This window comes from Anabrus simplex, chromosome 3 (genome assembly GCF_040414725.1).
Source record: "Anabrus simplex isolate iqAnaSimp1 chromosome 3, ASM4041472v1, whole genome shotgun sequence".
Lineage (NCBI taxonomy): Eukaryota > Metazoa > Arthropoda > Insecta > Orthoptera > Tettigoniidae > Anabrus > Anabrus simplex.
In genome coordinates this window covers 495,297,499-495,313,373 of record NC_090267.1, presented here as the reverse complement: position 1 = coordinate 495,313,373, position 15,875 = coordinate 495,297,499, and the positions used below count along the sequence as shown (strand labels likewise).

At 40.5% G+C, this 15,875-nt stretch overlaps 1 protein-coding gene across 2 annotated transcripts in view; it reads left to right on the top strand.

The window, feature by feature from the left end:
- The window catches only part of LOC136867475 (LIM domain transcription factor LMO4.2), a 1,054,153-nt gene that overhangs the window by 1,024,385 nt on the left and 13,893 nt on the right, over positions 1 to 15,875 (top strand). For both annotated transcript variants that reach the window (XM_067144684.2, XM_067144683.2), the window contains one exon: positions 7,654 to 7,779. In XM_067144684.2, the coding sequence (XP_067000785.1) occupies positions 7,654 to 7,779 (126 nt within the window). The remainder of the gene's footprint in view (positions 1 to 7,653; positions 7,780 to 15,875) is intronic.

The window sequence follows — 15,875 nt, the reverse complement described above, 5'->3', positions numbered from 1 at the left end:
CCAAAGTTAACAAACCTAGGCTTAGAGTATATTTAACCTTGATGAAACCTGGCCTAAGGATAGGAGGCTTGTGTAAAAGTAGCCCATATTATAACATTATCATCATTATTATAAACAATTGCGTTATCGTCATTTTGAACGGATGGCTATAAATGTTTGTTCTGTTACCATATTCGTATAGTTGAGCTCTGTAATAATCCCATTCCCAGAACAAACCTTTTGATGCTGAATGACCCAATGATTGCAAAGATTTCATTTACTGATAAAACAGTACAGAGGGCCCGTTTTGTTGGGGAGATACAATCGTTTTGGAGAAGGAAATTAAACGAGACAATAATTCAAACACTGCTGGCTAATTAACTGGGTTGAATCAACGGAGTGGGTCGAAATACAGTGCATACGGCAAAACGAAACTCAGCTGCTAGTTTGACACGGTTGTCAGTTAATATACCTACGGGAACAATCGATATCTTATGGTCTATCATCTCATTCATTGGATTATAATGAACTTCAATGCAATAAACGCTAGCTGACACTTTTAAAAGAAATATTGTGCCAACGATAAACTAGTGATGGTTTGTTATCTGAACTGAATGTCCATGTATTGCAAACATCACAGCCTAGAGTAGGAGGAAACAGTCCGTAGAGTGTCGGCCTCCAGCAGCAAGGTTGCGGGTTCAAACCCGGCAGAGGTGGTTGATTTTTTTTCTTTTTATACAAGTTGCTTTACGTCGCACCGACACAGATAGGTCTTATAGCGACGGTGGGATAGGAAAGGTCTAGGAGTGGGAAGGAATCGGCCAAGGCCTTCATTATGTTACATCCCCAGCATTCGCCTGGTGTGAAAATGGGAAACCACGGAAAAACATCTTCAGGGCAGCCGACAGTGAGGCTCGAACCCAGTATCTCCCGAATACAAGCTCATAGCTGCGCGCCCCTAACCGCAAGGCCAACTCACCCGGTAGGTTAAATTTTTGAAGGGCGTCAAAATGTCCTTTCGACACGAAGTTTAGAGGTGACATATCTTCATAAGGTTGTGTAAGTATTTAGGGGCATGTAGTAAGGTAATAATAATAATAATAATAATAATAATAATAATAATAATAATAATAATAATTGTTACGGGGTTACCCGTGGAGCAGAAAGAGGTTAAAGAAGGTGCGGGGTGAATGGGTCTATCGACAATATCAAAATTAATTTAAAACTTGAACTGAAGGTTATATTTCTTCAAAAAAAAAACTCAACAAAATAACATCATGTCAGGTACAAAAGCAATCTTAAACAAAACTAGGAAAGTCCAAGATTAGTGATTTTACAGATTCTGGGCTTCGAGGCCCTAGTTTTAGAATTTTACAAATGGAAGTGGTATTATTTAGTTAAGGGCAGAAATCCCCTAGTTCAAGAGCACTTGCTTCCTAAATCACAATATCTAGCCTCCCAGAGGCACACTTTACCGTTACAAAACTTTGAAAAAGTGCTAACAGGCTCTCAGTTTTCCAAGCCTACATAAGGCAACATTACCTCAAGATATACAATATTTGGCCTCTCAAGCCACAATTTACAAATTGAACTGGTTTCTACACAGGGGTATCTAGTACCCAACCTACAGGGCCTTTGCGAAAAAATAACAGGTTAGATGACTGGCCCAAACACAAAATGAATGGAGACGTACCCTGCACTCCAGATAATGAAATATACCATCGTACAGGGCTCTCGGCCGATGAAACTGGGGCTATTCGCACACTACTGAGGTGGCTCGTTTGGAAATAACTGTAATACATTACAAAAGGTTGCTAAATCGCATACACCTCAAATCAAGATGAAGGGGAGCTCGAGAGGGTAACTTACTCTCTATCCCCGATTTACAATTAAAGATTTTATGAAGTTTTTACATTATCCGAAAGAAACGTTACATTTTAGAAAAGTATGGTTACATAATTAAAGATTCTGACCTTCCCCTCGAATAAAACTGCGGGGTTAGCAAGAAAGAAAGATTTTGTGTAGCCATTACCTTATAGATGTTCTGCTGAGCGAAGAAAGAGGCGGCCCCGCCTCCTGCCTAACACACACACACACACTTATCAAGACGGAGATCAATTGGCAAGGAAACTTGAAAAGCCGCAGTTTATAAACCCTCAGGGAAGGTTCGAGATCATTCAAGACTAATCAGGACACACCCTCTTAATTTTTATTGGTTAACACAAGGTGAACAAGAAATGCGGGATTGGTTGAAAATTAATTACCAAAATTTTTGATTGGTCCGATTCAAAACGGGCGGAATGAAAAGGAAGTGTTGCCAATCCAAAAATAAATGAACAGAGATCAGTTATGGACAACCTAGAAATACAAAGCTTCTTTAAATTATAAGTTCTTTCACTTTGCACCAGAGTGCATGATCATAATTTTTAGTAGTGTCATCTGTAGAAAAATGTCCAAACTTCTTGATGTACACTGACTGACAGAGCAAATGCAACACCAAGAAGGAGTGGTTCGAAAGGGATGAAAGTTGGGGGAAAAACAGAGACGGCACGGACGAATAATTGATGTTTATTTCAAACCGATATGCAGGTTACACAATGCGCACGGCATCGACTCAGTAGGATGTAGGACCACCGCGAGCGGCGATGTACGCAGAAACACGTCGAGGTACAGAGTCAATAAGAGTGCGGATGGTGTCCTGAGGGATGGTTCTCCATTCTCTGTGAACCATTTGCCACAGTTGGTCGTTCGTACGAGGCTGGGGCAGAGTTTGCAAACGGCGTCCAATGAGATCCCACACGTGTTCGATTGGTGAGAGATCCGGAGAGTACGCTGGCCACGGAAGCATCTGCCTGTTGGGAGATGCGAGCAGTGTGTGGGCGGGCATTATCCTGCTGAAACAGAGCATTGGGCAGCCCCTGAAGGTACGGGAGTGCCACCGGCCGCAGCACATGCTGCACGTAGCGGTGGGCATTTAACGTGCCTTGAATACGCACTAGAGGTGACGTGGAATCATACGCAATAGCACCCCAAACCATGATGCCGCGTTGTCTAGCGGTAGGGCGCTCCACAGTTACTGCCGGATTTGACCTTTCTCCACGCCGACGCCACACTCGTCTGCGGTGACTATCACTGACAGAACAGAAGCGTGACTCATCGGAGAACACGACGTTCCGCCATTCCCTCATCCAAGTCGCTCTAGCCCGGCACCATGCCAGGCGTGCACGTCTATGCTGTGGAGTCAATGGTAGTCTTCTGAGCGGACGCCGGGAGTGCAGGCCTCCTTCAACCAATCGACGGGAAATTGTTCTGGTCGATATTGGAACAGCCAGGGTGTCTTGCACATGCTGAAGAATGGCGGTTGACGTGGCGTGCGGGGCTGCCACCGCTTGGCGGCGGATGCGCCGATCCTCGCGTGCTGACGTGACTCGGGCTGCGCCTGGACCCCTCGCACGTGCCACATGTCCCTGCGCCAACCATCTTCGCCACAGGCGCTGCACCGTGGACACATCCCTATGGGTATCGGCTGCGATTTGACGAAGCGACCAACCTGCCCTTCTCAGCCCGATCACCATACCCCTCGTAAAGTCGTCTGTCTGCTGGAAATGCCTCCGTTGACGGCGGCCTGGCATTCTTAGCTATACACGTGTCCTGTGGCGCACGACAACACGTTCTACAATGACTGTCGGCTGAGAAATCACGGTACGAAGTGGGCCATTCGCCAACGCCGTGTCCCATTTATCGTTCGCTACGTGCGCAGCACAGCGGCGCATTTCACATCATGAGCATACCTCAGTGACGTCAGTCTACCCTGCAATTGGCATAAAGTTCTGACCACTCCTTCTTGGTGTTGCATTTGCTCTGCCAGTCAGTGTATATCAAAACAAAATAAAGAGAAATTCAGTCAGTTTAGGAAACTTCACAACAAAACAATTACTTAATATTTCAGTGGTGACATCTTCTAAGTTCCAAGTTCGTGTAGTATCAACTTCACCTTTTAACCGATAGAGGAGTCCATTAAGGCGCTTATTTTGAATGCGCGGCGTTGAGGTGTACCTTCCGGTGCAATAATAATAATAATAATAATAATAATAATAATAATAATAATAATAATAATAATAATAATAATAATGTGACTAATGAGATTGAATGGTGTGGTGTTTCTAAAAAATAGGAAAGATCATAATATGAAAGTAAATTTGTAATTCAAGAGGACAAATCGGGGCAAATATTTAATTGTAAGAAGAGGAATTAGGGGCTGGAAATAATTTGTCAAGGGAAATGTTCGATAAATTTCAAAGTTCTTTGAAATCGTTTAAGAAAAGACTATGTAAGTAATTGACGGGGAATCTACCGAGTGGGAGATGGTCCTAAAGATTGATTGATTGATTGATTGATTGATTGATTGATTGATTGATTGATTGATTGATTGATTGATTCTCCATGCCATACGATGTCGGCATGTAAAAGATCTCTGGCAACACCCAAAATCCAAACCAAACTCCATGGCGCAACAGCCCTGAAAGGCCATGGCCTACCAAGCGACCGTTGCTCAGCCCGAAGGCCTGCAGATTAAAAGGTGTCGTGTGGTCAGCACGACGAATCCTCTCGGCCGTTTTTCTTGGCTTTCCATACCGGGGCCGCAATCTCATCGTCAGATGGCTCCTCAATTGTAACGACGTAGGCTGAGTGAACCAGCCCTCAGATCCAGGCAAAAATCCCTGACCTTGCCGGGAATCGAACCCGGGACCTCCGGGTATAAGACAGGCACCCTACTCCTACACTGCGGGGCCGGCATGGCGACACCCAACACAATTAATTAAAACTCTGCCTCATATCGTCCAACATGGATCCGTTTCTCTACTATCTGGTAGACCGGGTGAGTTGGGCGTGCGATTAAGGGTGCGCAGATGCGAGCTTGCGTCCGGAAGATAGTGGCTTCGAACTCCACTGTCAGCAGTTCTGAAAATGGTTTTCCGTGGTTTCCCATTTTCACACCAGGCGAATGCTGGGGGTGTAATATAATTAAGGCCACGGCCGAACCTTCCCACTGCTAGACCTTTCCTATTCCATCGTCGCCTTAAGACCTATCGGTGTCGGTGTGACGCAAAGCAAATGAATGGTTTCATGCAGAAAAGGCGTAAGTCCAAATTAGCACTTTTTCGGGAAAACATAAAAATTATATCTTTGAATAATATATCACCGGAATAACATTTAAAACAAGTGCAGTAGGTAGGTTACAGCTCATGTAAGAACATGTCGATGTTCAGCTACGTCATTTTCCAATTTGAGGTTGTAAATGTCACTGGACTGAGGTCTCTCTGCACAAATCACAAACAAAACAAACAAAACTGAAAATATAACAAAAATGTCAAGATTAACACAATCATGAATTGTAAAATGTTAATCAAATACAATAAATATGTTTTAGAGTTACAATGATTGATTATTGTAAGCTCTCAACTTTTCTAAGTCTCTGGACTGAGGCCCCTTCTGCAAACATGACCTATAGATAGCAGCACCTTAGCTTTATGGGGAAGAGGCTAGAGTCTGTGACGGAGGGCCTTTCACCCTGAATAGTGCTGATCGACCCCTCGTTTACCGACTACCATGAAGCCGGACTGAAATCTTTCCAGCATGAATACATGCATTTAGAAATGTTCAAAACGCCTATATAAAAATGTCGTTTTCGTAAAATGTGGACTGAGGCCCTTTCGGCATAAAGCGAATCAAATTGTAAAAAAAAAAAAAAAAAAAAAAAAAAAGAAAAGAAAAGAAAAAAAGAAAAAAAGAAAATCTGGTGGAGTGAAACGCAACGTCGAAACTGACACGCACGCAGCCTTGTTGTGCACACTGTGGCTCAGGCCATACGATAATGATTTTAATTCTTCTTTTTATTATTACATCAACCTAATTTAGCCTGTGTTTATGTGAGACTCAGTAGCCGGCAACCACAGCTCCCCTAGCTGAGTCTACATTGCCTCAACTTCCTTCTGTGAGGCACCTCGCTTTCATCTTTGCCGTCCGACCTCTCTTGGTCAACTCTTGTTCTCTTCCGCCCTGACGGTATTAGGACTGCGATGCCTTTCGTGGCCCTTCTCTTTTGCTGATACCTTCATTTTCCATTTCTGATTAGTGTTCCATTTTTTTCAATGTGCTTAACGTCTCACCGACACAGATAGGAGTGCGAAGGAAGTAGCCGTGGCCTTAAGGTACAGCCCTAGCATTCTCCTGGTGTGAAAATGGGAAACTGTATCTCCTAAGCTAAGTGACTCAAACCGCACAGCCATTTGCTCGGACTGATTAGTGTTAAAATTAGTATCACCATCACCAAACTAAGTGGTAAATGAAATGTATGTATGTGATAAGTATTCAGCCGGAAGGCTGGTTACATCCTCAACATAGCCTGTCATCGATGGCCTAGGCAGCACTGAAGAGGCGTACTAGGGAAATGAGGAGTGAGGTAGTTGCTTTCTTTCCCGAGCTAGAATTTGCTATTACATATCAGTCTGCTTAGATGCAGTTCCGGAAAAACAGGCTAAAATCGCTGGTTTCTTTACTCATTTTCTTTTTCATTCAAATCCTAGCCATAATAACGTATTTACGTAATTCTTCCTGTAATGTGTTCCTTGCTTCAATACCCTGTAGTTATGTAGTTATAATGCCTCGATGATTATGATTGATGATGATGGTGATGATGATTGTTGTTGTTTAAAGGTCATCGGCCCTATAATGCCTTAAATGAAAGAAAAGGAAGATCTTCATTGGGGTAATCACATAAATGGGATTGTAAATAAAGGGTACAGATCTCTGCACATGGTTATGAGGGTGTTTAGGGGTTGTAGTAAGGATGTAAAGGAGAGGGCATATAAGTCTCTGGTACGACCCCAACTAGAGTATGGTTCCAGTGTGGGACCCTCACTAGGATTATTTGATTCAAGAACTGGAAAAAAAAATCCAAGAAAAGCAGCTCGATTTCTTCTGAGTGATTTCCGACAAAAGAGTAGCGTTACAAGAACGTCGCGAAGTTTGGGCTGGAAAGACTTGGGAGAAAGGAGACGAGGTGCTCGGCTAAGTGGTATGTTCCGAGCTGTCAGTAGAGAGATGGCGTGGAATGACGTTAGTAGACGAATAAGTTTGAGTGGTGTCTTTAAAAGAAGGAAAGATCACAATATGAAGATAAAGTTGGAATTCAAGAGGACAAATTGGGGAAATATTCGTTAATAAGAAGGGGAGTTAGGGATTGGAATAACTTACCAAGGGAGATGTTCAATAATTTCCCAATTTCTTTGAAATCGTTCAAGAAAAGGCTAGGAAAACAACAGATAGGTAATCTGCCACCTGGGCGACTGCCCTAAATGCAGATCAGTAATGATTGATGTTTGAAACTCGGTATTGACTCACATTAGCGTTCGCAGTGGTAAAAAATGCAAACTGTTAATCTAATCGACCAAATAACGATGATTAAGAAAAGAATTGTAATTTTTAGGAATAAATAAAGAATATATTCTCATATTTTATTTTAGCCAAAATTCGTAGCTTATATCCCTAGAATGTTTTCAACATTGAGTTGATTGCCTGAAGGGCTATAACTGTGCATTTTCCATTTTACTTCTATTGTACAGAACTCAGCCAGTGGTGTGTGTAATATTAAACAAGTTGATGATGTTCTAGGTTGTTCGGAACAACTGGATACTGTGCTGCCTGCAACAAAGTTATCCCTGCGTTTGAAATGGTGATGCGAGCCAAGAGTAACGTGTATCACCTGGAATGTTTCGCATGTCAACAGTGCAACCACAGGTGAGGCGGAGTAGTTCTGCATTAAGATTATGATAATGTTCAAATTTTGAATGAAATTATCATTTTCCTTTACTATTAGCCTGCTGGGTTCTGTTTCTCCTTTTGTGTTTATCATGTTTTCCTAGTCTTTTACTACTTGTATTCATCTTCTACTTTTATATCTTCCCTTTTCCTGTATTAATCCATCTTCCCACATCAAGACAAGCTCTGACAGGGTGCCCCTCAGTGAGTCTTGGAGGCTGCCATTTTAAGGAAGTTAGGAAGCATGAACGAGCTGTGAAAAACGTAACGAATGTAATAAGGACCCAAAATAAAAATTCGGGCCTCTCAAATAAAATTGTAAAACCTATGAATAACTTAATATAAATTTAATTACAGCTGGTAGAAGTAATACGATATACTGTCAAGTTATGTGAACAAGGGGATTATTGTTAGATTATTAAAAAATAATATAACAGGTTTTATTTGACTGTCTCCGTGTTTTAACGGCTGAGGCGCTAAACTGCCAACCACTTAGAGGTTCGTACTTAACTTTAACTTTAATTGGTTTCATTTTTCAGCAACTACGAGAGCTATATTCTGTAAATGATACCGAAGTCTCGATTATAACACAGAAAAATACAACAAATGTTAATCAAAAACTGTTCAAATAAAGTTTGAAAAATATCAAACCGTACAACTGATAAGACTAGTCTATTGTTAGGCTAACTTCGCGCAAAGAGATCTCATTCGAAAGTTGAGTTGATTGTCTGTTACCTACTTCACGCACTTCTTATTGACGTTATACACTGTTGTCGATTAAATGTGTGACAAAAGTTAAGTGTTTTGAAAAATGTGTGCAAAATACCATCATACCATTAAAGTATCATTTCTTGGCTGAAATGTGATATTTTGGTATCAATTTTCATTGCTGTAATTATTTTTAAATAATTTTGGTGGAGGTCTTTCCTGAGTAACGTGTCGCAGTATTGCCAGAGACGGCAAGAATTAGCATTGTTTACAGCTGGCCTGCGTTACACTCAACATAATAACTGCTGCTAGATTCAACCAAGTAACAATTCCTCTACGTACAAATTGTAATATATATATTGCGAGTTTGCGACCGATCCTTCAAAACCACCCAGATCATTAGAGAGTAGTGACATAAGGCTGGATCAAGACCAACTACAATTACATCAGACCAAGACCAACTCCAATCCTCAGACCGTAATATAAAGAAAACATGGCGGACGAAGTAGCCGGATTGCTGGTATTGGCTAACACGAAAATATCACGTACATATTATATAAACGGCGGTAAATTAACATGATAAATGTAACATCATAGGAAAAATCACTTTTATACGTATGAAAATGCTTCGCCAACAAGAATCACATATATTCTACTAGAAAAGAGACCAACAAGCTGATTATTTAGAAATTTCAATTCGTCATGTAACGCTTTTTCTTAGATTTCACTTCGCTGGATAGATGAAAATACATGATAAAACTGTTAAAATGATACTTCTAACATAATTTTTAATGTTTCAAAATAAATTAAGGTACGAAATTCCTCGATTTATTCGCTTTCATGAGAACTGTGAAACACAATTTGTTGCCTTAGTTTTGAAGTGGTGGACAATTTCTTAAATTCAGCACCCAACGAATAGGAAGTACAACCGAAATAATAATGTTATTGACTTTACATCCCACTAACTACATTTGTTGCGGACTTCGGAGACGTCGAAGTGTCGAAACTTAGTCCTGCAGTAGTTCTTTTACATGCCAGTAAATCTACCGACACGAGGCTGACGTATTTTAGCACCTTCAAATACTTACGGACTGAGCCAGGATCGAATCTGCCAACTTGGGGTCAGAAGGCCAGCGCCTTAACCGTTTGAGTCACTCAGCCCAGGTACACCCGAAATGACTATGTTAACCCAGTAAACAGCCCAGGTAATGTTAACATAATGTTGACATACGGCATAGTAGCACTTCACACAATGTTAATGACCATAGTAATGAAACGCGCCGGGCTGAGTGACTCAGACGGTTGAGGCGCTGGCCTTCTGACCCCAACTTGGCAGGTTCGATCCTGGCTCAGTCCGGTGGTATTTGAAGGTGCTCAAATACGTCAGCCTCGTGTCGGTAGATTTACTGGCACGTAAAAGAACTTCTGCGGGACTAAATTCCGGCACCTCGGCGTCTCCGAAGACCGAAAAGTAGTTAGAGGGGCGTAAAGCAAATAACATTATTAGTAATGAAACGTTCAGACACTAAAGATATAATAGGTTTTTACCCATTAAAGAACATGAGTGCAAAAACTCTATTGACTAAACATCGATATTTAACCACATGCACAAGCTTCAGTTCGGCGCATTCTGCTTGATAACAGATAACCGCAGCATGAATCGGAAGGCGTTGGTAATGTACAACCCTACGTTACAAACCCAGCTAATCCCTCTAAGTCACTATTTATTCTGTGTAACAGTATACAGATTGCTCCATCTGTCACACTTACAAGTTTTGTTATGTTCCAACATCCAGCCAAACATTTCCGCAGGCAAACCACAGATTATTGTAAAATACACTTGCATCTAAATCACTCGACATTTTGAAGCACATAAACACTGACGGAATATCACAATATCAATTATATTCTATCTAAATTAACATTTTTCGAGGAACACGAATAGTTTGGAAGTAGAGGAATGGCTTCCCTAATCTTAGACTTATTCTCAAAATGATGTATGCACGCTACAGTTTTGTCATGGACTTCAAAATAATCACGGTGTATATTCCTAATCCATTTCTATCTTAATGTTATATTCCGTAGGAAACTTAAGAATAGGTGTATGAGGGGCATTGTCATGGTTAGATTAAAACCTGGTCCACCTAGTGCACTCACGTTCTTTAATGGGTAAAAACACGATCAAAACAAGCACATTCTCACATTACTGCGTATAATTACAGATTGTATGTGTCCACTAACTCATATAAATACACTCGCACACTTATATTCTACAAAGAAACTAACATTTATCGTCAACTTTCATAAAATTACACAGACTACATACAGTACGATAACAACAAACCAAAACAAACCCAGATTTTCAACAATTCCGGCTACTCGATTCGCCATCTTTGAACGATCGAGAGTAACATTAAGGTCTGAGGATTGGAGTCGGTCTTGATCAGACCATAATCCAGAAAAAACATGGCGGACATCGGTGGGCGATATGAGAGGTTCAGGGGAAGGTTATGCATGTTTATCCCGAGTCATTTAAAATAATAAACATTTTTATCCGTATTGAACTGAGATTACAGAGCTTTTAAAAGTTTTAGGGTCCACTTTATTCAATACTATACAATTTGTTGTGTAGATGTAATTACAACACATTATGTTTATTCAGAACTAGTTTCGACGCTATACTGCGTCATCATCAGCTGAACCGAGTCACCTAAAGAAAATATCACAAGTCGAACGTCATGAATTGCAACTCACGAACTCAAAATATGAATAATTAAACACCAAAAGTAGCGTTATCGCGTATTGTAAGTCTAAATGTACCGAGCGAGTTGTCCGTGCGGTTAGAAACGCGCAACTGTGAGCTCGCATCCGGGAGATAGTGGTTTCGAACCCCACTGTTGGCAGCCCTGAAAATGGTTTCCCGTGTTTTCCCATTTTCACCCCAGGCAAATGCTGGGGGTTGTACCTTAATTAAGGCCACGGCCGCTTCCTTTCCATTCCTAGGCCTTTCCTGCCCCATCGTCGCCATAAGACCTATCTGTGTCGGTGCGACGTAAAGCTACTAGCAAAAAAAGTCTAAATGTAATTTCAGAAGGGAAAATAAGGAACGGAGAATTATTGTATCAACGTCAGGTTGAAACAGACACACAGTATAAAAATATTTCACATATGGAACTCCGGTCAGCAAATAAGATATATAGATATCAACAAAGAACATCATTAACCTTACATAAAATACTACGTAACACCACCATTAACCACAGCCCATTATGTAAAACACGCAAACAAATTTCTCCAACAAAATTTCAACCCTCCAAAATTCACCTGTATTGCTGAGTAGGTACAAGTGATATTTGTATAATACACTTGACCATCTAGAGCACTCGTCACTTTAAAACTCACCAGAATTGATGGTACAATTGCATTTTATATTAAAAAGAATATAATCCTCATGTTCACTCACGGGAATCGGGCTTAGGTTCAGTTTAAGCACGTTCATTGTGAAACGTTGAAAATTAATTACATCATTCTTGTACCACCGTTTAAGATTTTCCGGAGCTTTTCGGGACTGATTTAATTTTCTTTGGCTGATAGGGCAAATGCTAGGATAGGTATCATTAGTTTTAACTTCGGAAGTTTGCGTGGCACTCGAATTAGATCACCACCTTCTATGGGTATATAACATCTTCCCTAACAATACATTTGATTTTCAAAAATGATAAAATTATTAATGCACACAACATAATTAGGCCTATCATTCGATTCGAAGTTTTCTTTACGAATGCTCTTACCCCAATTTTGCCTTAATACTAGGTCTTTTGGAAACGGGAACACCCGTGCCCTACCTCTTAGTTACATCCAGGCACACAGCACATTAAACTATAAACGTATTGCATAGGTAACTAAAAATAAAGAAAATACTTTCAGAGAAGAACACGAAAATCAACATTAACCCAATCTCCACCGATATTGTTGGAATAAATAAGCTCTTTGAGAACAAACAGCTTCTTACGGCTCTGAAAGAGGATCTATACCCTTCTTACGACTATAAATAACTAGAATGTACGATTAATAATATTCAAATTTCCCTAAATGTTTGGTAACAACACGACTTACACAAACCAAAACGAACACATGCTAGCACTCCAGCTTCCACCATTATGAACAGTTTCGATAGGTCGGTTGGGGCCGATGACCTTCGATGTTAGGCCCCTTAAAACAACAAGCATCATCATCATAGGTCGGTTAAGGTCTGACATATTGTAGTTGGTCTTGGCTGGATGGATTCATTTTTGCTATTGGCTTTACGTCGCACCGACACAGATACTTATGGCGACGATGGGACAGGAAAGAGCTAGGACTGGGAAGGAAGCTGCCGTGGCCTTAATTAAGGTACAGCCTGGTGTGCAAATGGGAAACCACGGAAAACCATCTTCAGGGCTGCCGACAGTGGGGTTCGAACCCACTATCTCCCGAATACTGGATACTGGCCGCACTTAAGCGACTGCAGCTATCGAGCTCGGTCGGATTCTTTTTTAGAGTGGAACCTCGTATCTCGAATCACGTCGGAGCTAAATTTTATTTCGAGTTATCGAAATTTCGAGATATAGAGAATACCGTCTCTGAGCATGTTTAGCACATAGGCTACTGTAATTGAATCATATGCATCTATGGGTTTATAATGAACACAGCTTTTATTTTTAACAGTATTTAAAAATATACAAGCAAACTCTAGTTTACGCATCACTTTAATTATAACACATATTATAGTAACGTTTTAGAAGACAGGATACAGTACATACAGTAGTGAAACAAGAAACATACCTCCGTTAACACCTTTGGAAAACATCCGTTAGTCTCTTCTGTTTGTTACTGTTAACCTTTCCTCCCTTCACGTTGAAACTTCTCGTCAATACCACGTAACCGAGATTCGTAAATGGTGCTCTTCTTCCGCAACTTCGTGGATTGCTTTCGTACGTGACCGGTAATTAATTCACACCCGAGAAACAGCGGGCTTCGCCGATTTTCTTTACTTGTTAACTGTTCCTCACAAACTACAAATGCCGTATTGCACAGTTAATGTTGCACAAAATTCGAGTTACAGAGTATTTGTTGCTTCAGGGGAGGAAATGTTTTCTTCGGGAAATCGAGAAATTCGTGTAACCGAATTTCGAGTACTAGAGAAATAAGTGCACATGAAGAATAGGACAAATGGCCGGGAAATTGAAGCAAATACAGTAGAGACAATACGCGACACTTCCGGATTTAGCCTTGTTAAAATGGGAGACAAGTCGCAAGTGGCGCTCCTAGTGGCGTGACCTGAAAATTCGCGCTAAATTCAAATATCAATGGAAATGTATATACGGAAATGGATAAATAAATTACGTCTAGAAAGAAAGTGTTATTAAGATATTAACTTCAAAGTTGCTAAAGCAATTCTGGATAAATGAATGAAGAATTATTTAACAGGTTATTATTTAAAGACTGAAATTAGACAAATAATCAAGATGTGAAATGGACTGCTTTGAAAGGGCTTGATCTTTCATTTATGCATTACTTTTTTAGCTTTAGCATTCCTACCTGAACGTTCACTGCTAGATTTGTCTTTTTTTTCTCATTTAAAACCATTGTACCATCACATTAAAACACTTGTCAACAAAAATATCGGCAAATTCCTTACACACGTGATTCAATGAATTTATATATAAGAGCTGGACAATTTTCCTTTTAAATTGAAGACTATTAACAGAAAGAAAATCTATAAATTTAGCCTCAAAAATATTCAAACTTTCCCTATAAGTAAAACTTGCCATAATACCATTACATTAGGGTAAAGCAAATTTGCATCATCATATTTTTTCAACAAAATATGTACATTTCTTAAATCACCCATATTTTTTTCAGTCCTTGACAACCCATTACAGCATTCCAAATGGGGTAACTTGGAACACAACCAGCCACACGCATATGCATATGTATTTTCGTGAATTAAATGAAAGCCACAGATCACACCTACAACAACACATCGGTATTGAAGGTTAACTGCTGCACTATACAATAAAATAAGCTTATTCTATTTTAAGCCAGTTAAAATATGGGTCGCGCAGGTCAGAAGTTTAGGAAGTACTATAAAAATATCTTTGTAACTGGAAGAATATATATGCAAACACAATATTTACTTATATTTTCTTGTTACGAGGGAAACGGAAGAATGACTGCGAATCCTTCTGCACTTCATAGTTATTGCAGCCAGACACAGCACATATCTTTCCACTCAGATTGAAAGGAGATATAAAGGAATGACACACGCTACTATTTACTTATGTCAACTTAATGCAAACGCATAAATAACGCCAGAAACTTTACAAACAAATACACGTGCTCTTATGACAGAATCTGTAACTCTCAGGTCACTCCGCTAGATAGAGCTCTAATCGCTGTCCCTTGATATCTCGCAGTGTGTCGCGTTTTGTCTCTACTGTATTTGATTGAAGTTACTTCAAGATACTGAAAATTCGAGTAATGGAGGTTCGAGATATCGAGGTTCGACTGTATTTATTCTTGTTTTTGTGAGGAGTCTGTGGGATCCCTTAAAGGCCCGGGCCCACCTGCACTGCATGTTATGCCCCTCGATACAGAGGATGAAGATGTGGAGATGGTCCTTGTCCTCTTGTCTTTTCTTGTTTGTTCTTGTCTCCATTCTTATCCCTTCCTCTTCCCACACTGGACTGTCATTGTGTTTATCCTATGACATGTTCCTGGTCATGTGCCTATCTTTCTATACAGAATGGTCAGAAACAACGTGAACGCGGCAGGCCTACGTGAGCTTTAGAGGGTTGGTCATGCGGATAAAAAATAATAATTCGATCTCTCGCACTGTTGCCATTTTATGAGCTATTGAAGTTAGCCAATCAGATCGCTTCGCGGGCTCATTCAAATGAGCTAAACGAGGCGGTGTTGCGAAATCTGCACGTGGTAGTACCGAGAAATAAGCATCTAAACGCAAACATACTGTGGGTTTCAGCCGGTGTCAATGTAGCGTACCTACTTGGCATGGCGCGAGCAATCCTGTCAACTCAGAGGTGAAGTTTTTCTTCGATTGCTGCTTTCAAGCGGGTTGAGCCACATACAAGTTTAGCAACGCCACCGAAAATAAATCCCACCAAAACTCAGGCAATTATTTTCAACAAGTGTCGGCCTAGATTTGGTCAACTTTCTATAAATAATGTCCCTATGCTTGCAGAAACAAAGTTAAATACGAGTATTTCGGACTAACTATGGACAGGAGTATGTCCTGGAGATACAATATAGAACAGGACTTACAGCGTGCCACGGCACGGATGAAAGCTTTAAGACCTCTGCTGGGA